This window comes from Ylistrum balloti, unplaced genomic scaffold (genome assembly GCF_031769215.1).
Source record: "Ylistrum balloti isolate Yb309-2 unplaced genomic scaffold, AGI_CSIRO_Ybal_v1 Utg371468, whole genome shotgun sequence".
Lineage (NCBI taxonomy): Eukaryota > Metazoa > Mollusca > Bivalvia > Pectinida > Pectinidae > Ylistrum > Ylistrum balloti.
In genome coordinates, this window is record NW_026782765.1 from 588482 (window position 1) to 616410 (window position 27929).

The following is a 27929-nucleotide window of genomic DNA, read 5'->3' on the forward strand; positions in this document are numbered from 1 at the left end:
TTTAATTACCGAGATCTATAGCTGTGTCGTTCCAGGTATATCTTCAGTGCAAGTTTTGCTGTTTGGTACCAGTTAAAATAATGACACAGTTTTAGTTTAAAATGTGATATGATATATTTGAGACTAATTTTATTATCATATTTTTTTCAGTCAAGATGGCGACAAGTATGCCAGATGTAGATAACGCACTTCTGAAACAGACAGATGCAGTCGAACCACGGGTGGACGGTTACTCAGTTGCGGACGAAATGGAAGATGTTGCCGACGCAGAAAAGAACAGTTACAAAATTGTAGAAGAGATGGCAGATGTTGCTAACGTCTTTGCTGAAATAAAGAAACACAATTTACTGGCAGTAGACTGTGAAGGAATCGACTTAGGAAGAGCTGGTGAGCTGAAAGTTTTCACAATATCTACCCCAGTCAACACATTCATCTTTGACATCCTGAAACTTGGTAAACAAGTATTTGATGACGGCCTTCGTGATATCCTTGAAGATAAAACGAAGGAGAAACTCATGTTTGATTGTCGAGGTGATGCGGATATTCTCTTTCATCGGTACAAAGTGAATCTCTCTGGAGTGCTGGATCTGCAACTATTGGAAGTGATGCAACGAAATAAATCATTGTGCTCCTCGTCGTCAAGCGCATCTGGTCATCGCAGAAGCACACAAACTGATGATGTTGAAAACATCTATGGGCTTCAACGCTGTATAGAGATCTACATGGATGATAAGAAAATGGTTGGAAAGGAAAAAAGTAAAGATATATTAGCACGTGACAAAAATGTGGGGAAGAACAGACCGTTGTCAAACATCCTGAAGATGTACGGCTGTATTGACACATCCGCGTTGTTCGGTCTATATGACAAGCTCAAAGGCGATAGTGATAACTTACCGCGTCTCCGAATAGCATCAGACCGTTACGCAGATTACTTCCGGTCCATGGCTGTAAGAACGTCAGGAATGTTTGAACACCATGCTTTCCTACCATTAGACATCATTCCAGATGGGAGATCAGGAAGCTTTCCACTTGCCACGACGAAATGCGTTGGATGTCATCGACTTTTTCCAAGAGACGAGTTCAGCAAGACACAACTTCGTAATGGAAACCAGAAGTGTCGCGTTTGTAAGAAAGTGAAGCTGAATGACGACGTTCAGAAAAACAGAGAAGACAACTGGATGCGAGATGAGGAAAGGAGATCTTACTCGCCCTATTACTCGTCAGACGAAGATGTTTGGGATAGTGATTACGAATTTGACTGGATGAGACCACATCGCCTTGACTTGTATGATTATTATTATTCCAGTGATGAGGAGTGGTGGTAACGATAATCGTGTGTCATTTTTACACAAGTTGAAAGTTGAAGAAGTGATGATTTTACGTGTGTCATTTTATAAATGAAAAGGTAGGAGATGTAAAGTTTTTACGCGTGTCATTTTACACAAGTTAAAGGTAGAAAGGATGAGGGGTTTTTAAACATTTATCATTCAAAGCCTGTGCCGTATTTTGCTTTTTGCTATCACTTCACATAGAAAACAAGTCTCACAGAAAAATCAACTTTGGTACATGCAATTAACTTACTTTTGATGAACATGATTCCTTCTCTAACCAATACACCTATTGAAGTTGTTATCTTTGTGAGTGTGTGTAGGCATGATTACATATGTGTCCGTGATACATCTACTATTGTTTCCTCACAAATAGTGTAGTGCAACCTTTCATTCAGTACAGGAGTGTGAGATTTAAATACTACTGTAAGTGAACAATAATGGAGTTGGTCTAGAGACATTGTTGTAGACCAATTATCTAGGATAAAAAGATTAATGAACAAAATTCACATGTCAATTGAAAATAAATTCTCTCACACAAGAACACGATCGTTGGTTGTTATTTAATATACATATAGGTAAACTTTCCCTGCTTCTCTCTATGAAATGATTGACGTCACTGTTATCACGTAACATTTTTTTTTGTATTTTCATTAATTGTTTTTAAAATGACAGCATGTTAGAGCGGGTCTGGGCGCATTTATATAACGAAATAGTAAACACCGACATAAATAATATTTCATAATCAAAAGCATGTGTTATCTCTACAGGTGTGTGTATATATATGTCTACAGGTCCCCGTTATAACACAGTCATTAAATCTAAAATAAATATTGGAAGCACGTCACCTACCAGTAGCATGTAATAAACGGCTTGCACAATTTATTGGTAACTTCTTGTCAGCGGGCCTGATGTTTTAAGTATTGGTCAACACGCTTGTAACTTTAGAAGCTTGTATTTGTCGGCAATCTTTTAGTATTGATATTACTAATCAGACAAGAGTGTATATATACAGTTCTATTGAATTGGCAGAAAGTCGTGTCGAAGTGATCCTTGATAGAAGTACATGCACAATATACCTTTAAGTTGCAATGAAATATCTCAAATAAAATAATATTGTATTAGTACTTGTTTAATTAGAATAAAATTCTTAATACTCTCAAAATACTCCGAAAACGAAACTGAAAGTAGAATTCAGATATAAAGTGAAGGTACTAGAGATCGTATTTATAAAGTGTAAGTAAGTAATGTATACCAAGTATATAGAGCTTTAGCTGTTAGTTTCTCCTCGCATTTCGAAAGCGGAACTTGAATGGAATTCATGGAAGTGTTATGTGTACATTTTTTATAAACGGAGGTAGACAATGTGTACTAGAAATGCTATGACGCTATTTATAAACATGACCCGAGAGGGCTACACTTTCTAAAAACTTGCAATCTGAAAGCGAAACTAAAGTTGACTTCTTGGAAGTGATAAAAGTGTTTACTTTGATATATTTCAAAATGAAAGTCGTATATACTTAGGTACAAACGCAAGGTCGTCTTCGTTTAGGAAAAGATACATACACCGACACCATGATATATACTGTGTTTTAAGATGTGCTTATTCCATATGGAAAATCTTGTTTACAATTGTACAAAGTAAATTAGGATACACAAATCGCCGACAACCTATACGACGGTAGAGAAAAAAATTGTGCACTTTGTACAGAGTAGTAAACATTTCACAAAATATATTTCATGAGGATAATAAATTTCAATTGTATTTACATAACATAACATAAGTGTTTCGATAAAAACTCTTCAGATATCAATGTCTCGTTAAAAAACCCATGAATGTCAATGTCTCGTTAAAAAAAACCCATGAATGTCAGTGTCTCGTTGAAATTCCATGGATGTCAGTGTCTCGTTAGAAATTCCATGGATGTCAGTGTCTCGTTAGAAATTCCATGAATGTCAATGTCTCGTTAGAAATTCCATGAATGTCAATGTCTCGTTAAAAATTCCATGGATGTCAGTGTCTCGTTAGAAATTCCATGAATGTCAGTGTCTCGTTAAAAACACATGAATGTCAGTGTCTCGTTAGAAATTCCATGAATGTCAGTGTCTCGTTAAAAATTCCATGGATGTCAGTGTCTCGTTAAAAATTCCATGAATGTCAGTGTCTCGTTAAAAAAACCCATGAATGTCAGTGTCTCGTTAGAAATTCCATGAATGTCAGTGTCTCGTTAGAAATTCCATGAATGTCAGTTTCTCGTTAGAAATTCCATGAATGTCAGTGTCTCGTTAGAAATTCCATGAATGTCAGTGTCTCGTTAAAAAAAACCCATGAATGTCAGTGTCTCGTTAGAAATTCCATGGATGTCAGTGTCTCGTTATAAATTCCATGAATGTCAGTGTCTCGTTAGAAATTCCATGAATGTCAATGTCTCGTTAGAAATTCCATGAATGTCAGTGTCTCGTTAGAAATTCTATGGATGTCAGTGTCTCGTTAGAAATTCCATGGATGTCAGTGTCTCGTTAGAAATTCCATGGATGTCAGTGTCTCGTTAAAAAACCCATGAATGTCAGTGTCTCGTTAGAAATTCCATGGATGTCAGTGTCTCGTTAGAAATTCCATGAATGTCAATGTCTCGTTAGAAATTCCATGGATGTCAGTGTCTCGTTAGAAATTCCATGGATGTCAGTGTCTCGTTAGAAATTCCATGGATGTCAGTGTCTCGTTAGAAATTCCATGGATATCAGTGTCTCGTTAGAAATTCCATGGATGTCAGTGTCTCTTTATTACTCTGTGGTTATCAGTGTTTCGCTTTCATCTTTGTGGATATCGATGTCTCATTAAAACCCTTCATGTAGCTAGAGGGTAGGAGATTCTTGATTGTATAACCCGAGGTTATACCAAATCTCCGCCGAGAGATTTCTCTGTCCAACCCTACAGGTAGGGAATGCTACTTTTCTACCACGTTCCCCACTTAAAATAAATATGCATGTGACATTATAACCATCGGTATGTCATTTGCATTTGAGGTCTGAACGACAATTGCTAATGACGTCAGTGACCCCGACACGTCATAAAATCACGTCATTAACAATTACATGAACCCGAAATGTCACTTCCTGTGCGTACAGGCCTTGTCGAAACGACGAGACATACACTTGACGGGATCAATTTGATTCATTCATGGGTAAAATGAACTTAAATATTGTGTCAAAATACCATTTCAGTACTATCGAATCTTTCTCCAAGACGAAACAAAACAGCAATACCAATCCCAACACTCGACCTTGATTTTCGGGTAGTTCAGCCATGTATAACTTTTGTTTATTGAAAAAAAAATCCAATGAAACATAAATAATAAAACCCTAAAATAACACGTTGTGTTGTACACGTGTTCCCACGAGCTGCCAAATGGCGACCACGTGCACGAGCACGACACACCGGTGACGGGAAAAAAAGAGAGAGAGAGAGAGAGAGAGAAAAAAAAAAGGAAAAATAAAATACAACGAAGTTTCGCCAAATTCTGACACCAAATTTAAAGAATGGCGGTGTTCGCTTCACGTACTGGACACTCTAGGGTTGCTCCCAGCTCCTAACTAGTAAGTGATACAGCGATTTTGGACACAAATCCGTTTACTTTAAAAGTCAAGAGAGCGCTGTCGTGTCACGTCAGTTCAAACTAAGGGCGATAACTCCCACAGTTTTCACTACAAGCACCTTGTATGCAAACGAGTCTACCCCTGCCAGGCACCATACGACAATCAGACAATCGAAGTGGAAGATAATGCGTAACCAGTGCGCCACCAGACCAACCTTGTGATGATAATGAGGATGATGCAACGGTGTCCAAAAGGAAAAGAAGTTGATGACGTCAAACATTGCTATATGTTGATATGTCTCCGTGTGTCTTGTTAAAATCTTGCACAATTTAAGGAGGAAAAAAAGGGCAAAAACAAAAACAAAAAACAAAAGAAATATACGCTTTAGTGAATTCATCAATTCGTCGTTTAAAACGTGCATTTCTTTTATCACATTGGTCGCATTTAGGCAGTGACTATTTCATATGACCCGTACACTCATGGTTATATTTGGATATATGTTGTAGCCTCCGTAATAGTACGGTACATAACAAATCGGATAAAAACAAATTGATATTTGCCGTTGGCGTTGTCTGGGTACAATCGATCCCTTACCGTTCTTTAGGCATATCTGACGATCACGAGGATACACTTGATGACCACGAGGACACACCTGATGACCATGAGTGATGACAACGTGTATCTGTCTCTCAGAATTCGGTTAATTGATTAACTAAATCTTACTGCAGTTCAGACATAATAAACTACATGGTAGATGCTGTTTTGCCATTATCTGATGACGGTTGGCTAAAAAGCACAGAAGTATGACAATTGCCTATAGGTTTCTAGGATGAAGTCTGATAAGTTTGCAAAAAAGAAACGACCTTGACCTATATTCAAGATCACTGGGGTCAAATTGTCAAAATATTTAAAAGACTTCTTGTAAACCAAAAGTTTGAGAGCAGGATATTCGACAAATTTCGAGAAAAAAGGAAATGACATTTACCTGTAATCCAGGCCATAACTTTCATTGTTTAGAGTTAAGTGTTACAAGCTTTATTTGGGTTATAATTTATTGAATGTGCCCACTTTAAATGTGTGATAAACACTTATTTTATTTTTGATAAACATTGAATACCAGGTGAGCAGGTCCACTGGGCCTCTTGTTCTTCCTCAGACCTCTAAATAAAAAACTTTCATCGATTTACAATGATGATGAAACTTCTAAGAGGTATTATTATTAAAGGTTTTTGGATTTAGTCGTTTAGATTATCTGTATAAAGAAGAGGAAACATAGTTAAATGTACAATGAATAAATCATAAATCTCAATTATGATAAAATGAGTATAATATGTACATCAAATTCAATTAAAATACTTAAAGTGTCACACGTATATCTTGTGCCTGTAGTAAAATTTCCACACGTATCCTTACATCCTTCAGATGTTCACTCATTAACAATACACAATAAAATGATCATAATTACACAACTAATCTATATTGATGAATTACATTTAGATAATGAAATATTAATAATAGGAATGATAATTTAAATATCAAATCCCCCTCTTTATATAATTTAAACTGTAATTTGCCTTATACAATGATATCTATTACTTTAACCATAACGACAACTACTTTGGATGTCGCACGACCGAGATCAACTAAAGTTAGCCCAATGTATTCTAAAGTTTCATAGATATTTGTCCATACTTCTTCGGTCATCCTTTCTCCTTATTGTAGTGATATCATCCATAAAAGCAGGCAGATGTTCTAAACTTTAGTCACATTGCTTGGAGTTCTCATGAAAGCAGGTTTGTTCCGGGCAAGGGTAGATGAGCATTTTGTCAGGCATGCATCGTACAAACTTAGTGCACGTGTACGGATGAGCTATTCTGGTGTCGTTGGTGAAGCCATCACAGTGATTTTCTGTAAGAGAAAAAACACAACTTGAAACACACACACACAAACCGCTACAACTGAGGACTCAGATTTACAAAATAAAATGCCAGGACTAGCTTTCAAAATATCTTTTTACAACGGATGTCAAGGTAAGGGCATTAGACTTCGGACACGTTACCGGCTGTTGTCCGCGACAAAATGTCACCATGGGTTGTTATTTCTTAAGAGGTAAGCTTGCGGGAACTTGTTTATTACTGTATACAAAGCGATCAAAATATACATCAATGATATACGGGGGAATGGTATTCAGACAATAACTTAATCAACTTCCAAAACATATTGACATACTGTACATCTTACATCGCGTTATGTGTTGTCTTTGTGTAATAGTTTGGCTCTTAAACTTTTAAACTCGGCAAGTCTTACCAGCCAAACTCTCAGGCTCGGCAAGCATCGTATTAACTAGCCAAGCTCTGAAGCTTGGCAAGCCTCATACTAACCAGCCAAACTCTCAGGCTCGGCAAACATCACAGCAACCAGCCAAGCTCTTAAGCTTGGCAAGCCTCATACTAACCAGCCAAGCTCTTAAGCTCGGCAAGCCTCATACTAACCAGCCAAACTCTTAAGCTTGGCAAACATCACAGCAACCAGTCAAGCTCTTAAGCTCGGCAAGTCTCATACTAATCAGCCAAGCTCTCAGGCTCGGCAAACCTCGTACAAACCACCCAAACTCTTATGCTCGGCAAACATCATAGTAACCAGCCAAGCTCTTAAGCTCGGCAAACATCATACTAACAAGCCAAGCTCTTAAACTCGGCAAACATCATACTAACCAGCCAAGCTCTTGAGTTGGCAAGTCTCATACTAACAAACCAAGCTCTTAAATTCGGCAAACATCATACTAACAAGCCAAGCTCTTAAGCTTGGCAAACGTCATACTAACCAGCCAAGCTCTTGAGTTGGCAAGTCTCATACTAACCAGCCAAGCTCTTAGTTGGCAAGTCTCATACTAACCAGCCAAGCTCTTGAGTTGGCAAGTCTCATACTAACAAGCCAAGCTCTTAAGCTTGGCAAGCCTCATACTAACCAGCCAATCTCTTCAATTGGCAAGCCTCATACTAACCAGCCAATCTCTTCAGTTGGCAAGCCTCATACTAACCAGCCAATCTCTTCAGCCTGGCAAGCCTCATACTAACAAGCCAAGCTCTTAAACTCGGCAAACATCATACTAACCAGCCAAGTTCTTGAGTTGGCAAGTCTCATACTAACCAGCCAAGCTCTTAAGTTGGCAAGTCTCATACTAACCAGCCAAGCTCTTGAGTTGGCAAGTCTCATACTAACAAGCCAAGCTCTTAAGCTTGGCAAGCCTCATACTAACCAGCCAACCTCTTCAGTTGGCAAGCCTCATACTAACCAGCCAATCTCTTCAGTTGGCAAGCCTCATACTAACCAGCCAATCTCTTCAGCCTGGCAAGCCTCATACTAACAAGCCAAGCTCTTAAACTCGGCAAACATCATACTAACCAGCCAAGCTCTTGAGTTGGCAAGTCTCATACTAACAAACCAAGCTCTTAAACTCGGCAAACATCATACTAACAAGCCAAGCTCTTAAACTCGGCAAACATCATACTAACCAGCCAAGCTCCTGAGTTGGCAAGTCTCATACTAACCAGCCAAGCTCTTGAGTTGGCAAGCCTCATACTAACCAGCCAAGCTCTTAAGTTGGCAAGCCTCATACTAACCAGCCAATCTCTTAAGCTTGGCAAGCCTCATACTAACAAGCCAAGCTATTAAATTCGGCAAACATCATACTAACAAGCCAAGCTCTTAAACTCGGAAAACATCTTACTAACCAGCCAAGCTCTTGAGTTGGCAAGTCTCATACTAACCAGCCAAGCTCTTGAGTTGGCAAGCCTCATACTGAACAATCACTCTTCTAAACTCGGCAAGCCTCATACTGAACAATCACACTTCTAAACTTGGCAAGCCTCATACTAACCAGCCAAGCTCCTGAGTTGGCAAGCCTCATACTGACCAGTCAAACTCTTAAGTTCAGGTTTACATATTCCTGTTCATTGAATGTAAGATTCTATTACTCTTTAAATAACCAATAGCCTTATATTGATAATACTTAAACAACTGCTGGATAAAATGATCTAATTCCCTGAGAGAAAATTATATTACAACATAATACAGAGTACCTGAAAACAAAGAAAATCTCAAAGCATCGCGTCAAATCATAGAACGGGTGATATTTATACCGAATGACATATCAAATTATAGATCGCCGGAACATTACTACAGGACGTCGTATTAAACTATTACATTACTACATCATCATTTATATATAACATCATGTCAAACCATAGACCTCCATCACAAAAAAACATTATGTCTGACCATATAACGCCGTGACATATACACAGAACATCATATCAAACCATAGAACACCATGACGCAAAAACAAGAAAATAACGCCGACAGACAGACAGACAGACAAACGGACGGACAGAGAGACGGATACAAACACTAGAGTCTCCTCCGGTTTTACCGGCAGGGGACTAATAACAGAATACAGATACTAGATGGCATAGCTATCAACATCAAAGCGAGGCGTGAGGACATACTATACATCATTACGATATATGATAGAATAATCTACGTCACTGCGAGGCATGGGGGCATCCACTATATCACTGTGAGGCGGGAGTGCACATTCTTTATCACTACGAAGCGTGAAGGCATTCTCTACATCACGCCGAGGCATGAACGCATTCTCTACATCACTACGAGGCATGAACGCATTCTCTACATCACTACGAGGCGTGAAGGCATTCTCTACATCACGTCGAGGCGTGATGGCATACCCCTTATCACTGTGAGGCATGAGTGCACACTCTATATCACTACGAGGCATGAAGGCATTCTCTACATTACGTCGAGGCGTGATGGCATACCCCTTATTACTGTGAGGCATGAGTGCACACTCTATATCACTACGAGGCATGAAGGCATTCTCTACATCACGCCGAGGCGTGAAGGCATACCCCTTGTTACTGTGAGGCGGGAGGGCACACTCTACATCACTACGAGGCATGAAGGCATTCTCTACATCACGCCGAGGCGTGAAGGCATACCCCTTATTACTGTCAGGCATGAGTGCACACTCTAAATCACTACGAGGCATGAACGCATTCTCTACATCACTACGAGGCGTGAAGGCATTCTCTACATCACGTCGAGGCGTGATGGCATACCCCTTATTACTGTGAGGCATGAGTGCACACTCTATATCACTACGAGGCATGAAGGCATTCTCTACATCACGCCGAGGCGTGAAGGCATACCCCTTGTTACTGTGAGGCGGGAGGGCACACTCTACATCACTACGAGGCATGAAGGCCTGAAGGCATTCTCAACATCCCGTCGAGGCGTACACGCTTTAACAGTAGTAATGTCATGCGTGAGTGCACACTCTATATCACTACGAGGCATCGAGGCGTGAAGGCATACCCCTTATTACTGTGAGGCGGGAGTGCACACTCTATATCACTACGAGGCATGAAGGCATTCTCTACATCACGCCGAGGCGTGATGGCATACCCCTTATCACTGTGAGGCATGAGTGCACACTCTATATCACTACGAGGCATGAACGCATTCTCTACATCACTACGAGGCGTGAAGGGCGTGATACCCCTTATTACTGTCAGGCATGAGTGCACACTCTACACCACTACGAGGCATGAACGCATTCTCTACATCACTACGAGGCGTGAAGGCATTCTCTACATCACGTCGAGGCGTAAAGGCATACCCCTTATTACTGTGAGGCGGGAGTGCACACTCTATATCACTACGAGGCATGAAGGCATTCTCTACATCACGTCGAGGCGTGAAGGCATACCCCTTATTACTGTGAGGCGGGAGTGCACACTCTATATCACTACGAGGCATGAAGGCATTCTCTACATCACGCCGAGGCGTGAAGGCAAACCCCTTGTTACTGTGAGGCGTGAGAAATTGAAAGTCATCAGTATAAATGCATGGTGTACAGGGCATAACACACTTGTCAACCTTACTACGAATAGTGGTGAGTTTATATAAGGTGTCATCATTCAATTTAGACACAATCGCTGTATTTTCATTTCCCTATCTAAAAAGCTGGTTTGTAATAAAAGACTTAAAACATGTGTATTTATTCTTTGCATTATTAGTACAATATCTTACAGATATCGATTAATTAGCAATATCTGCATTAATTCAGTGATATCCATCAACAATTTCTTCCCCGGTAAATAAGACTCAAACGGCATCTACCGGGGTAAATAAGCCTCGAACGACATCTAACCGGGCAAATAAGACTTAAACAACATCTAACCAGGTAAATAAGACTCATACGACATCTAACCGGGAAAATGAGACTCAAACGGCGTTTACCGGGGTAAATGAGACTCAAACAACATCTAACCGGGGTAAATGAGACTCAAACAACATCTAACCGGGTAAATAAGACTCGAACGACATCTAACTGGGTAAATAAGACTCAAACGGCATCTACCGGGGTAAATAAGACTCAAACGACATCTAACCGGGTAAATAAGACTCGAACGACATCTAACTGGGTAAATAAGACTCAAACGGCATCTACCGGGGTAAATAAGACTCAAACGGCATCTAACTGGGTAAATAAGACTCAAACGGCATCTAACTGGGTAAATAAGACTCAAACGACATCTAACTGGGTAAATAAGACTCAAACGACATCTAACTGGGTAAATAAGACTCAAACGACATCTAACTGGGTAAATGAGACTCAAACAACATCTATCCGGGTAAATAAGACTCAAACGACATCTAACCGGGAAAATGAGACTCAAACGGCATTTACCGGGGTAAATAAGACTCTAACGACATCTAACTGGGTAAATAAGACTCAAACAACATCTAACCGGGTAAATAAGACTCGAACGACATTTACCGGGGTAAATAAGACTCTAACGACATCTAACCGGGTAGATGAGGCTCAAACGACACCTAACCGGTAAATAAGACTCAAACTGCAAACGCCCAGTATATGAGGGTCAAACGATACCAAACCGGGTAAATGATACACAAATGTCATCTAGCCGGACAAGATGAGTCTACCGAAGTAAATGAGTTTAAAATAACATCTGTTTAAGCAAATGAGTCTTAGGTAACATCTACCCAATTAAATGAATCTAAGATAACATTTACCCAAGTAAATGAGACTTAAATGTAATCTACAAATGTAAGCCGTATCTTATTAGAAATATCCGTTCCCATTGAACTAAAGTTCGAAAGCCTACAAAATCTATCAAGTTTATGTCAGATATCAATGTTCACTTTGAAATTGAATGTTCCCGTCTGGCCAGCGACTTACCACTCGACCAGTCTGAGGCCCATTGCACTAGTTCTTGTTCCAACGTCGACGAGAACTCCTCCGCCGGCGCCCTCGTCTCCCACTGGTTTTCTTTTTGCCTATGAAGTCCAGGAAACAGGTACATTCTACTTGTCATATAATGACCCTTTATTATAATATTGTCTGTATCTTTCATATTACTTGAGCAAGTCCATAGTCCAATCATACCATGCAATATGTTTCATGTAGTCATCGTGAAACGTTTTTGAAAAGGACACATATACATGCAGAACACATGACGGTTATGTTTTTAAAGTGCTTACAGACAGATATTGTAATCGCATTGCACATTGACAAGGAAATAAAAACATGTAACACATGTTTCCCCTGTGATGTCAGTAAAACAATAATTCTTTTTAATATAATTAAATCATTCCTTTACCGCCAGTTAAAGTAAACAGCTATTACTGCGTCACTCATACACACAAGTTTATAAATGTGTGATTTAAAATCTAAATCCATGATGCCAGGGCAGAGTATGACCAATCGAGGACAGTTCCACATCGAGACAGTTGCCATGATATTAGGAGAAAATCGGGACCAGATGTTCCGGAATAGAAAGTACAACTGTATCGTTAAGATAGATCAATCTAGATGTGAATATTTACTCTTGCACCTTCACTACACTATAAAGGTGCACTTTATATTCAGACGTGGATGATGTTCATTTGGCATACATTTCAATTAGACTATACAATGACATAGTAGGTAAGTTCTGTACATGGAGTAGACAATGGCATTGGGTAAAAAATTTAATGTAATTGAAGAGAATACTATCTTCTGTGATTGAAGAGAATATCATCTTCTGTGTTTGAAGTGATTACCATCTTCTGTGTTTGAAAAGAATACCATCTTCTGTGTTTGAAAAGAATACTATCTTCTGTGTTTGAAGAGAATACCATCTTCTGTGTTTGAAAAGAATACTTTCTTCTGTGTTTGAAGTGATTACCATCTTCTGTGTTTGAAGTGATTACCATCTTCTGTGTTTGAAAAGAATACTTTCTTCTGTGTTTGAAAAGAATACTTTCTTCTGTGTTTGAAGTGATTACCATCTTCTGTGTTTGAAAAGAATACTTTCTTCTGTGTTTGAAGAGAATACCATCTTCTGTGTTTGAAAAGAATACTTTCTTCTGTGTTTGAAGTGATTACCATCTTCTGTGTTTGAAGTGATTACCATTTTCTGTGTTTGAAGAGAATACCATCTTCTGTGTTTGAAGAGAATACTTTCTTCTGTGTTTGAAGTGATTACCATCTTCTGTGTTTGAAAAGAATACCATCTTTTGTGATTGAAAAATATCATCTTCTGTGATTGAAGAGAAAATTGTCTTCTTTGATTGAAGACAATACCATCTTCTGTGATTAAAGAGAAAACCATTTTCTGTAATTGAAGAGAATACTATCTTCTTTGAATGAAGAAAATACCATTTTCTGTGTTTGAAAAGAATGCATTCTTGTGTGACTGAAGAGAATACCATCATCTGTGTTTGAAAAGAATACCATCTTGTGTGTTTGAAGAGAAAACCATCTTCTGTGATTGAATAGAATACTATCTTCTGTGATCGAAGAAAATACCTTTTTCTGTGTTTGAAGAGAATACCATCTCCTGTGACCGTTCGCATGAAAGTGTTTGTCCTGCATTTCCCTCTATCAGAAATGTTTATCAATATGATAAATCAATTTTCGCTTATTGCCATATTTAATGATTTTATTGTCTATATTGTCGCATAAGCCATCACACAAAAATTTTACTTGTTTATATCCTAAAACCATGCCCTAAAAACAAGTGGAGGGTTAGGGTGCAAGGACGAAAAGGATCATATATACCAGCCAGTGTTATTTAAAGTGTTTATCTAGATATATATAGCCATGACCCTGTCCTTGACCTCACAACTCTGAAACAGGACAATGTCAGAGGTACATTTTATACCCGTGCTTGACCTTTGAATACAGTTTGACCAAAATCCAAGAAAGACTGAAGTCGCTAAGTTTTTAAATGAATTGGACAATACGTTCTATATATAGTCAGGGTGACCTTGACATTAGCCTTGGGTCCATGAAACATCACAATGTCCAAAGTACACTCATACTTGACCGTTGTGTAAAGTCTGACCAAATTCCAGGAGAGAATGAAGTTAGTTAGTTTAAATTTTCTATAAATAGCAAGGGCGACCTTGGCCTTGACTTTGACATTCCAAAACACTACGATGTCCAAAGAATACTCATCACTGACCTTTATATAATATATATCTGTCAAAGAATGAATTTGCTACCTGCTTAAATTGAATCGGGATGGGACGGACACGGACAAAGCAATATGCCCCCCTCCGCAGTCCCGGACAAGTTCAGTCATGATTTCACCCCCAATTAAACATTTCGCGGAGTTGTTTAAAAAGCAATGCTTGTGCTTGCGGGCGTTCCGGTGTGTCTGTTACCTACTTTCAAGCCTTCAAAGTAGCCGTTTTCACTCAGTCAAAATTCTAAAGAGCTGCGAGGACACGTGACACTGTGACGTCACTGGTACCCTGGCCACGAATATTCCCTTGTAAGCAATACAATGTTAGTCTTACTCTAACATTTTAAATGTTTTCCAATACATCTGCGTTGGAAAGGTGGAAAGGGCAACAACGTGATGATAAGGCAATACAGATACAGTAGTGCGGTGAGGGAAGCTGACAACAGTGCAACAACACAACGGATGCAGGGAATCACATTCAAAGTAAACCTACTCGGATAATTTGATCTCATTCGCGGCCCTTCTAAAGCATTTGTTCAACAGTTCACATTATCATTGGTGTATATTGAAAATGTAATTAAAAGAGAAGTACATCCCAAACGCCATTAGAATACATGCAAGTTCGCTGTCATTGCCGTATCTATAACTTGATTGTTTAAATATTACAGCTGAGCAAAATAAAATTAAAAACTTACGCTGTTACTGTCTCATTTAAATGATCGTATCTATAACTTGATGGTTTAAATATTACAGCTGAGCAAAATAAAATAAAAAACTTACGCTGTTACTGTCTCATTTAAATGATGGTATCTATAACTTGATGGTTTAAATATTACAGCTGAGCAAAATAAAATTAAAAACTTACGCTGTTACTGTCTCATTTAAATGATCGTATCTATAACTTGATGGTTTAAATATTACAGCTGAGCAAAATAAAATAAAAAACTTACGCTGTTACTGTCTCATTTAAATGATCGTATCTATAACTTGATGGTTTAAATATTACAGCTGAGCAAAATAAAATAAAAAACTTACGCTGTTACTGTCTCATTTAAATGATCGTTATAACTTGATGGTTTAAATATTACAGCTGAGCAAAATAAAATAAAAAACTTACGCTGTTACTGTCTCATTTAAATGATCGTATCTATAACTTGATGGTTTAAATATTACAGCTGAGCAAAATAAAATAAAAAACTTACGCTGTTACTGTCTCATTTAAATGATCGTATCTATAACTTGATGGTTTAAATATTACAGCTGAGCAAAATAAAATAAAAAACTTACGCTGTTACTGTCTCATTTAAATGATCGTATCTATAACTTGATGGTTTAAATATTACAGCTGAGCAAAATAAAATAAAAAACTTACGCTGTTACTGTCTCATTTAAATGATCGTATCTATAACTTGATGGTTTAAATATTACAGCTGAGCAAAATAAAATAAAAAACTTACGCTGTTACTGTCTCATTTAAATGATCGTATCTATAACTTGATGGTTTAAATATTACAGCTGAGCAAAATAAAATAAAAAACTTACGCTGTTACTGTCTCATTTAAATGATCGTATCTATAACTTGATGGTTTAAATATTACAGCTGAGCAAAATAAAATAAAAAACTTACGCTGTTACTGTCTCATTTAAATGATCGTATCTATAACTTGATGGTTTAAATATTACAGCTGAGCAAAATAAAATAAAAAACTTACGCTGTTACTGTCTCATTTAAATGATCGTATCTATAACTTGATGGTTTAAATATTACAGCTGAGCAAAGTTAACCAAGAAACTTACCTGGAACAATATAAAGAAGTTCCTTCGCTGACTTGATATTCAGATCTGGGATTTCTCCTCCTGCCACTGGTGTGATATCGGGCTTTACTGTGATCTCTGTTCCGTTCCATTTTAACTTTGGCTTGAACGTGGTGTATGAATCGACAACCGTCTCGCATTTTCTCTCGTACCGTTTTAAAGTCCATGTCGTGTCAGAACCAGAGAAAAAATCGGTAGGAGTGTTTTTCCCTGGTCCAGATGTGGACCAACTTAGATTACCGTGAGGGTCAGGATATCCTGCCATCCATGAGGCCGAAATCACGAGTTTTTCTCCCTCAATCACCTGAACTGGAATCTTCATCGTCACCTCCGGTGCCGGATCCACTAGACAAATTGTAATTCATTTTTGTAAGCGTCAGACTTTGACTTTCCTTCAAACTCAGATCTACCACCACATTGCGTATTGCGGTAAGTTTACGTTCTTATAGAATTCATTAGCATATATCTGTCCCATGGTTAACGTAAAGGAGTTTTTTGTATTAAAATAGTAAATACACACGTATATACACAATGTACCGAAAATCGTTCCCTAGCCCACAGGTTTGTTTTCGCATAACTCATATAAAATGTTGCACTTCGCCCGCTCATACGTCACAGGATCCCAATATTGGGACTTTTAAAAGAAAATTGTTATCATTTTGTAGGCACTGACATTTTACATGAAGTCATATATAGATACTTGTTTCAGGTTATGTCAGTGTGAAAATAACTAATTTTTAAAATAAACCTTTTTATGTAAATTGACGCAGCCACTATTTAAGAACTGATCTGAGACATCTTGACTAAATTAGATGACCTGACCACACGGGAACATGTTTACAACGTTTACTTCCCGAAATAAACACTATTTAAATTTCAATCAAAGCTGTCTGGAGTTATCTCCCTTTAACAAACGTTAAGTAAACATTTATTTCATATTTGTATACTGTTAAATTACCTATGATGAGCTGACTTTGATCAAAATCGATATTTCCAGAATATACCATAAATGACTGAAAATGGATATTGACATCATATATATATGTTACAACATACTTCTTGGCAATTGAATAAATGATGTATGTATTCAGAAACAGTCTTTGAGACAAATTTACAAGTCATAGGGTGAAATAATACAGGTATCAGGTAATACGTACTTCATTTTCTAAATTTGGGGCAGACACGATTCGTTTTGGGGACTTACTACAACGTAGGGCATCATTATTACCTGTGATGACCACTTTTGCTGTCCGGCTGTCCGTCTCGCCGCCCGCCTGTACCCCACATGTCAACGTATCCTGATTGTCACACGTGATTTCTGTGTAGGCGATATACACTAATACATTATCAAGGCTTAAATCTTCAAGATTTTTCTGCTTATTGTGTCGCACGACCATATCAGAGTTATTTCCCTTTAATGAAAATTCTCCCGAAGATGTTAAAACAAATTCAAATATACCAGGGGAATGAGATTTACGTTTTCCGCGTACAAATACAGACGACCAGTTAGAGATGCCATTTACACTACAGGAAAATATTCCACTAGATCCAATCGTTTGGTACATGTCCTTCATTTTAATGGACTCTGAAAAAAAAAACGTTTTTAGTCAAATTATCCGTGACATATTATTCACTTATAACCAATTACTAAAACATGATGCCAGTGTAGAACAGGATCTGGCAGAACTAATTTGTCGAGAGTGAGTTTCGGGAGGAAAAGTGACCAATCAGTCTAAGAGGCTCCTTTACAGAATACAAAGAAGCGACACCCAACTTCAAAGCCAACACAACATACCGTTATGCGACCTCGAGATTCCTTTGACGTACATAATTTTTTATCTATTGTTATTTTTCGCCTTAAAATCACTTTCTATTGGCCAGTCTATCAAAAATCTCATCACTAGAACGAAAACTAAATTTCAGAAATATAGGGCGTCTGACATTCATACATCATTAAAGAAAAAATCAATTATATTTCAAACAATGACAAATTGATTTTTTAAACAAAAGGAGATATTTCAAAGCTCTCGATGTCAATGTGGAAACTGATGTTCTGCGCTGTTATATTACATTGTAGTACGATGTAATTATAATATCACTTAACTGTTTCATTACGGTCATTTAAACTGAAGTTTTATTGTTAGTTTAAACAAAAAAAATTGTTGTAAGTTTAAACAAAATTTTTATTTGATATTCAACAATTAAACACATACATATGTGTTCTAATAAGAACACTCTCAGCTGATGGCACGTGCATATTCACGTGTAACAATACATACGATGTGATTTGCCGATTGTTCACTACTTCCGTCATTCCACGTACATATTTACTTACGTGCCAGTTTGGGATTATTAGTGGCTGACTCCATCGGTTTGAGAGGTATAAACTGTGGTTTGCCATCGCCCTCTTTGACGGTAGGAATATTTTCTAACTTAGGTATATTTAGATTGGACAATGGGGCAATGCCAAGCCGTCGGGAATCGTTAACTGTTTAAAAAACCAAGATAAAAACAATTTATACTACAAAGTGTATAGACAAATACCTATTAAAACGGGAATGTGGTATAAACCAAAGATAGCAAACACATATACACCCCAATTTACAGAAATATTTCGTTAATGCTGTAACTAAGAAACGTTTTACGTCTATTGAAAATGAAATCAAGATTTGACAGACTGTAAAGGTCTTAACATGTGTTGTAATGAATTTGTTTTAAAATTGAATTTCCGTTTGAATATTGAATATTTCATTGAGGAAATGAAAATTATATTCACACGGAACAGTGATGCCGCGATGTTATTAAGAAATGTATAGGTAATTAAGAGATGAAATAGATGAAATTTCAAGTTACAATACTGCTCAGGGCACCATATTTGTACCTGGAAAAAATAGTAAAATCCCGCGGTCTATGCGAACGACCTGATATCAGGCCGAAAGGAAATTCGCAACATCTGCATATTGTAACAAGAGGTTTACATGTATTTAGGAAAAAATAAAAATAAAAAGAAGAACAGCTGGCAAAATTTGTACTGACCTATGAAAGCAGGTGTTCTGGGGAACCAGCATGAAGATGTATTTCAATAAAAAAATTTGCTGTTGAGAAGTTTGCGCGTTATTTTAATTCGTTGACAATAATTCGCAAAACTTTGATAAGCTTTTCAAATATCAATTCGGAATCGTGTTGAGAACGTCCTTTATGATTTGAATATGATGTCAGATAAAAGTTCAATTAAGTCAGTATTATGACGAGAACAACTGCTGTTTCGTTATAACAAAGTGTTTGTTCAGTAACAAGAAACTACATTTCTGTAACACAAACCGAAGGCGTTGTTTGTGATACCAGGTCTTATGTTACGTACCTAAAGCACTAAGATTTTTGTGATGAGTGTCACTTCCGGGGATGTGGATAGGGGCACTGTTCGACACGTGGTCTTTACCTGTAAAATGTGAAAAGAATATCTATTTAATATTTACGGTTCTCCGAAAGTGTCACGTGGCATTTTAAAGCTTCTGTAAGACTAACAAATCAGGTTTTCTCTGACTTTCCACTTTGGAAGGTTGAACATGGATATTGTCACATGTTTGTATGAAGGTCGCAAAAGTCGAGGAGCGAAGATTTCTGCCAACATCCGTCCTTATTCTATTTTTCAAAAGATTGTGTATGTCAAAATTCAACGATACGTATAATTCATCACATTAAGTCAATCCGACACGTACTTTTCACAAAGACAAAGTGAATGATGAGGGCCACCGCTGCCGCTATAGCTCCCAAGGACAGTATTCCAAGAACCACACACCCCGTTGTACGTCTGTTCCGCCGCTTCTTCTCAACTGCTGTCAGAAAATTCTCAGAATTGGTTGATGTCATACGAGATATCGGTGTAGCCCCATTGGTTTCCGTAGATTTATTCCCGAGGGGAGGTAACCAGTTTGTGTCATCATTTAACACAGGTGGCTCTGACGAAAGGGAGTTACTTCTCACAGCACTGGCTCTATTGTCCAGAATCTGAGGGACAAATTTCGAAAAGACTTAGAGATACATACTTTAATTGTTTGCATTAATCATGAACGAAGCTAATGACGACGCATTATAGGTCATTCTGTCGATGCGTTTATTAATCACATAAAAACAAGATGTAGTGTATTAGCACGTAAGCTGGAACCATCTTAGTGCATTCAAAATACAATATGTAAATATTATATGGCTGTATCACTGCTTAGTGTGAATTGTACGAGTAGATCTCCCTGTCTGTCTATATTTAACCTTGTCAGATGAATCTTGTCACAGTTAATTATAAAGCGACGATCTCTTATCACTAAGGTCGTTGGCTACAATATCTGTCGGCCATTACCAGGGAGTGGCGAAGGATGGTGACAGTTTTATGTGTATATTGTTTACGACTGCCGTAGATCGAACACATTGCAAACACTAGAGTGTGTTTCTACCTACCTGGGATAAGGAACAGCAACGTGACCTCTCGTCAATAATTGTCATTTGTAAACAAAACAAAAAAAAACCCCGATAAGTGACGATAACCCCTGGAAAATATTCATCTTTATAGCGACTAAGTGTCGGTATGACCATATATCTAAAGGACCAATCTGGAAACATTATCACCGTTAGATATCGATAACGGTTCTCTCACTACTGGCCACATCTCTATAAAGCCAATCTGATGATAATGACCATCTCTTTACGTGGTCAAGGTGGCGAAAATGACCATCTCTGTACGTGATAGAGATATCGATAACGACCATCTCTGTACGTGGTAGAGATATCGGCAATGACCATCCCGGTACGTGGTAGAGATATCGGGAACGACCATCCCTGAACGTGGTAGAGATATCGATAATGACCATATATGTACGTGGTAGAGTTATATACAATGACCATCTCTGTACGTGGTAGAGATATATACAATGACCATCTCTGTACGTGGTAGATATATATACAATAACCATCCCTGTACGTGGTAGAGATATATACAATGACCATCTCTGTACGTGGTAGAGATATATACAATGACCATCTCTGTACGTGGTAGAGATATATACAATGCCCATCTCTGTACGTGGTAGAGTTATATACAATGACCATCTCTGTACGTGGTAGAGATATATACAATGACCATCTCTGTACGTGGTAGATATATATACAATGGCCATCTCTGTACGTGGTAGAGATATATACAATGACCATCTCTGTACGTGGTAGAGCTATCGACAATGACCATCTCTGTACGTGGTAGAGATATATACAATGACCATCTCTGTACGTGGTAGAGATATATACAATGCCCATCTCTGTACGTGGTAGAGTTATATACAATGACCATCTCTGTACGTGGTAGAGATATATACAATGACCATCTCTGTACGTGATAGATATATATACAATGGCCATCTCTGTACGTGGTAGAGATATATACAATGGCCATCTCTGTACATGGTAGAGTTATCGTCAATGATCATCTCTGTACCATGTCAATCTGTGAATGATGACCACTCTCAAAGTCCTCTCTTATAAAGTTAACATGTGACAGAAGGGATGTCATACAGGACAGGTTGTATTGTAGTGACAAAAGGGATGTCATACAGGACAGGTTGTATTGTAGTGACAGAAGTCATGTCATACAGGGCAGGTTGTATTGTAGTGATAGAAAGGATGTCATACAGGACAGGTTGTATTGTAGTGACAGAAGGCATGTCATACAGGACAGGTTGTATTGTAGTGACAGAAGACATGTCATACAGGACAGGTTGTATTGTAGTGATAGAAGGGATGTCATACAGGACAGGTTGTATTGTAGTGATAGAAGGGATGTCATACAGGACAGGTTGTATTGTAGTGACAGAAGGGATGTCATACAGGACAGGTTGTATTGTAGTGACAGAAGGCATGTCATACAGGACAGGTTGTATTGTAGTGACAGAAGGGATGTCTTACAGGACAGGTTGTATTGTAGTGAGAGAAGGCATGTCATACAGGACAGGTTGTATTGTAGTGACAGAAGGGATGTCATGCAGGACAGGTTGTATTGTAGTGACAGAAGGGATGTCATGCAGGACAGGTTGTATTGTAGTGACAGAAGGGTTGTCTTACAGGACAGGTTGTATTGTAGTGACAGAAGGGTTGTCTTACAGGACAGGTTGTATTGTAGTGACAGAAGGGATGTCTTACAGGACAGGTTATATTGTAGTGACAGAAGGGATGTCATACAGGACAGGTTGTATTGTAGTGACAGAAGACATGTCATACAGGACAGGTTGTATTGTAGTGATAGAAGGGATGTCATACAGGACAGGTTGTATTGTAGTGATAGAAGGGATGTCATACAGGACAGGTTGTATTGTAGTGACAGAAGGGATGTCATACAGGACAGGTTGTATTGTAGTGACAGACGGCATGTCATACAGGACAGGTTGTATTGTAGTGACAGAAGGGATGTCTTACAGGACAGGTTGTATTGTAGTGAGAGAAGGCATGTCATACAGGACAGGTTGTATTGTAGTGACAGAAGGGATGTCATGCAGGACAGGTTGTATTGTAGTGACAGAAGGGATGTCATGCAGGACAGGTTGTATTGTAGTGACAGAAGGGTTGTCTTACAGGACAGGTTGTATTGTAGTGACAGAAGGGTTGTCTTACAGGACAGGTTGTATTGTAGTGACAGAAGGGATGTCTTACAGGACAGGTTATATTGTAGTGACAGAAGGGATGTCATACAGGACAGGTTGTATTGTAGTGACAGAAGGCATGTCATACAGGACAGGTTGTATTGTAGTGATAGAAGGGATGTCATACAGGACAAGTTGTATTGTAGTGACAGAAGGGTTGTCTTACAGGACAGGTTGTATTGTAGTGACAGAAGGTATGTCATACAGGACAGGTTGTATTGTAGTTACAGAAGGCATGTCATACAGGACAGGTTGTATTGTAGTGACAGAAGGCATGTCATATTGGACAGGTTGTATTGTAGTGACAGAAGGCATGTCATATTGGACAGGTTGTATTGTGTATTGTAGTGACAGAAGGGTTGTCTTACAGGACAGGTTGTATTGTAGTGACAGAAGGCATGTCATACAGGACAGGTTGTATTGTAGTGACAGAAGGCATGTCATACAGGACAGGTTGTATTGTAGTGACAGAAGGGTTGTCTTACAAGACAGGTTGTATTGTAGTGATAGAAGGCATGTCATACAGGACAGGTTGTATTGTAGTGACAGAAGGCATGTCATACAGGACAGGTTCTACCAGAGTGATAGAAGGGACGTCATACACGACAGGTTGTATTGTAGTGACAGAAGGCATGTCATACAGGACAGGTTCTACCAGAGTGATAGAAGGGATGTCATGCAGGACAGGTTGTATTGTAGTGATAGAAGGGATGTCATACAGGACAGGTTGTATTGTAGTGACAGAAGGCATGTCATACAGGACAGGTTGTATTGTAGTGACAGAAGGTATGTCATACAGGACAGGTTGTATTGTAGTTACAGAAGGCATGTCATACAGGACAGATTGTATTGTAGTGACAGAAGGCATGTCATATTGGGCAGGTTGTATTGTAGTGACAGAAGGGTTGTCTTACAGGACAGGTTGTATTGTAGTGATAGAAGGCATGTCATACAGGACAGGTTGTATTGTAGTGATAGAAGGGATGTCATACAGGACAGGTTGTATTGTAGTGATAGAAGGCATGTCATACAGGACAGGTTGTATTGTAGTGACAGAAGGCATGTCATACAGGACAGGTTGTATTGTAGTGACAGAAGGCATGTCATACAGGACAGGTTGTATTGTAGTGACAGAAGGCATGTCATACAGGACAGGTTCTACCAGAGTGATAGAAGGGATGTCATACAGGACAGGTTGTATTGTAGTTACAGAAGGCATGTCATACAGGACAGGTTGTATTGTAGTGACAGAAGCCATGTCATATTGGACAGGTTGTATTGTAGTGACAGAAGGGTTGTCTTACAGGACAGGTTGTATTGTAGTGACAGAAGGCATGTCATACAGGACAGGTTGTATTGTAGTGACAGAAGGCATGTCATACAGGACAGGTTGTATTGTAGTGACAGAAGGCATGTCATACAGGGCAGGTTCTACCAGAGTGATAGAAGGGATGTCATACAGGACAGGTTGTATTGTAGTGACAGAAGGCATGTCATACAGGACAGGTTCTACCAGAGTGACAGAAGGGATGTCATGCAGGACAGGTTGTATTGTAGTGACAGAAGGCATGTCATGCAGGACAGGTTGTATTGTAGTGACAGAAGGCATGTCATACAGGACAGGTTGTATTGTAGTGATAGAAGGGATGTCATACAGGACAGGTTGTATTGTAGTGACAGAAGGGTTGTCTTACAGGACAGGTTGTATTGTAGTGACAGAAGGCATGTCATATTGGACAGGTTGTATTGTAGTGACAGAAGGGATATCATACAGGACAGGTTGTATTGTAGTGACAGAAGGGATGTCATACAGGACAGGTTGTATTGTAGTGACAGAAGGGATGTCATACAGGACAGGTTGTATTGTAGTGACAGAAGGGTTGTCTTACAGGACAGGTTGTATTGTAGTGACAGAAGGGATGTCATACAGGACAGGTTGTATTGTAGTGACAGAAGGGATGTCATACAGGACAGGTTGTATTGTAGTGATAGAAGGGTTGTCTTACAGGACAGGTTGTATTGTAGTGACAGAAGGGTTGTCTTACAGGACAGGTTGTATTGTAGTGATAGAAGGGATGTCATACAGGACAGATTGTATTGTAGTGACAGAAGGGATGTCATACAGGACAGGTTGTATTGTAGTTACAGAAGGCATGTCATACAGGACAGGTTGTATTGTAGTGACAGAAGGCATGTCATATTGGACAGGTTGTATTGTAGTGACAGAAGGCATGTCATACAGGACAGGTTGTATTGTAGTGACAGAAGGCATGTCATACAGGACAGGTTGTATTGTAGTGATAGAAGGGATGTCATACAGGACAGGTTCTACCAGAGTGATAGAAGGGATCATGAAACGTTAATATGTTGTTGTTGATTTTGTTGTTGCTGTTTTCTAAATAAAATATTTTTATTTGTGGGAAAGAAATGTCATACAGGACAGTATTGTATTGTCATTAAACAGAAACATACAGACCCTTTTCTTAAGACATTAACGTTACAGACAGTGTTGTATTGTAGTGACAGAAGGAACATGTCATACAGGACAGGTTTAATATATACTTATAACACTGCTAATATTAACAAACTAACGCGACATTACAATATATACAGGACAGGTTGTACAGGGCATGTATTACAGGACAGGTTGTATTGTAGTGACAGAAGGGTATGTTGTATTGTAGTGACAGTATGACAGGTTGTATTGTAGTTACAGAAGGCATGTCATACAGGACAGGTTGTATTGTAGTGACAGAAGGCATGTCATATTGGACAGGTTGTATTGTAGTGACAGAAGGCATGTCATATTGGACAGGTTGTATTGTAGTGACAGAAGGGTTGTCTTACAAGACAGGTTGTATTGTAGTGATAGAAGGCATGTCATACAGGACAGGTTGTATTGTAGTGACAGAAGGCATGTCATACAGGACAGGTTCTACCAGAGTGATAGAAGGGACGTCATACACGACAGGTTGTATTGTAGTGACAGAAGGCATGTCATACAGGACAGGTTCTACCAGAGTGATAGAAGGGATGTCATGCAGGACAGGTTGTATTGTAGTGATAGAAGGGATGTCATACAGGACAGGTTGTATTGTAGTGACAGAAGGCATGTCATACAGGACAGGTTGTATTGTAGTGACAGAAGGTATGTCATACAGGACAGGTTGTATTGTAGTGACAGAAGGCAGGTTGTATTGTAGTGACAGAAGGGTTGTCTTACAAGACAGGTTGTATTGTAGTGATAGAAGGCATGTCATACAGGACAGGTTGTATTGTAGTGACAGAAGGGTTGTCTTACAGGACAGGTTGTATTGTAGTGATAGAAGGCATGTCATACAGGACAGGTTGTATTGTAGTGACAGAAGGCATGTCATACAGGACAGGTTGTATTGTAGTGACAGAAGGCATGTCATACAGGACAGGTTGTATTGTAGTGACAGAAGGCATGTCATACAGGACAGGTTCTACCAGAGTGATAGAAGGGATGTCATACACGACAGGTTGTATTGTAGTGACAGAAGGCATGTCATACAGGACAGGTTGTATTGTAGTGACAGAAGCCATGTCATATTGGACAGGTTGTATTGTAGTGACAGAAGGGTTGTCTTACAGGACAGGTTGTATTGTAGTGACAGAAGGCATGTCATACAGGACAGGTTGTATTGTAGTGACAGAAGGCATGTCATACAGGACAGGTTGTATTGTAGTGACAGAAGGCATGTCATACAGGGCAGGTTCTACCAGAGTGATAGAAGGGATGTCATACAGGACAGGTTGTATTGTAGTGACAGAAGGCATGTCATACAGGACAGGTTCTACCAGAGTGACAGAAGGGATGTCATGCAGGACAGGTTGTATTGTAGTGACAGAAGGCATGTCATGCAGGACAGGTTGTATTGTAGTGACAGAAGGCATGTCATACAGGACAGGTTGTATTGTAGTGACAGAAGGGATGTCATACAGGACAGGTTGTATTGTAGTGACAGAAGGCATGTCATACAGGACAGGTTGTATTGTAGTGACAGAAGGCATGTCATATTGGACAGGTTGTATTGTAGTGACAGAAGGGATGTCATGCAGGACAGGTTGTATTGTAGTGACAGAAGGGATGTCATGCAGGACTATCAAGGTTGTACAGGACATTGTAGTGACAGAAGGGATGTCATACAGGACAGGTTGTATTGTAGTGACAGAAGGGATGTCATACAGGACAGGTTGTATTGTAGTGATAGAAGGGTTGTCTTACAGGACAGGTTGTATTGTAGTGACAGAAGTTGTCTTACAGGACAGGTTGTATTGTAGTGATAGAAGGGATGTACAGGACAGATTGTATTGTAGTGACAGAAGGGATACAGGACAGGTTGTATTGTAGTGACAGAAGGCATGTCATACAGGACAGGTTGTATTGTAGTGACAGAAGGCATGTCATGGACATGTAGTGACAGAAGGCATGTCATACAGGACAGGTTGTATTGTAGTGACAGAAGGCATGTCATACAGGACAGGTTTTTAGTGATAGAAAGTTACAGGACAGGTTCTACCAGAGTGATAGAAGGGATCATGAAACGTTAATATGTTGTTGTTGATTTTGTTGTTGCTGTTTTCTAAATAAAATATTTTTATTTGTGGGAAAGAAATATTCATTGACAGTATTATTATTGTCATTAAACTAAACATTAGACCCTTTTCTTAAGACATTAACGTTCAGCGTGTATAAGCTGTGTGATGAATGGAACCTTCAACATACATGTTTAATATATACTTATAACACTAGCTAATATTAACAAACTAACGCGACATTACAATATATAACATAGGATATATTACCTTGGTGAGGTCATGACTCCGTAGGTAGTCTTGGTAACGCTTGAAGAGTGTCCCGTCGAAAAACAGCGTCCACATGGGTCGCCCATCGGGTACCGGGTTGTCCATCCAGGATGGCGTAAGGT

The 27929-nt window shown here is 38.9% G+C and overlaps 2 protein-coding genes across 2 annotated transcripts; one reads left to right on the forward strand and one right to left on the reverse strand.

The window, feature by feature from the left end:
- Positions 1 to 155: 155 nt before the first annotated feature.
- Positions 156 to 1325, forward strand: LOC132562635 (uncharacterized). Its single transcript, XM_060227388.1, has one exon. It carries the CDS (start codon positions 156 to 158, stop codon positions 1323 to 1325), a length of 1170 nt encoding a protein of 389 aa, XP_060083371.1.
- A 5359-nt stretch (positions 1326 to 6684) lies between these two features.
- On the reverse strand, positions 6685 to 27912 carry LOC132562629 (uncharacterized). The gene is made up of 7 exons (XM_060227381.1): positions 27808 to 27912; positions 20017 to 20305; positions 19659 to 19736; positions 18633 to 18785; positions 17526 to 17882; positions 16280 to 16642; positions 6685 to 6833 (listed from the first exon to the last, which is right to left on the reverse strand). Exons 1-7 carry the CDS (start codon positions 27910 to 27912, stop codon positions 6685 to 6687), a joined length of 1494 nt encoding a protein of 497 aa, XP_060083364.1.
- Positions 27913 to 27929: the final 17 nt, after the last annotated feature.

What these genes read in the sequence shown, in the direction of transcription:
- LOC132562635 (XM_060227388.1), top strand. Translation starts at nt 156, where the DNA reads ATGGCGACAAGTATGCCAGATGTAGATAACGCACTTCTGAAACAGACA.
- LOC132562629 (XM_060227381.1), bottom strand. Translation starts at nt 27,912, where the DNA reads ATGGACAACCCGGTACCCGATGGGCGACCCATGTGGACGCTGTTTTTC. An exon ending in TCACTTTGTCTTTGTGAAAA is followed by an intron (nt 19,737 to 20,016) that starts GTACGTGTCGGA and finishes CACATTTTACAG; the next exon opens with GTAAAGACCACGTGTCGAAC. An exon ending in ACTTCTTTATATTGTTCCAG is followed by an intron (nt 6,834 to 16,279) that starts GTAAGTTTCTTG and finishes TTTCTCTTACAG; the next exon opens with AAAATCACTGTGATGGCTTC.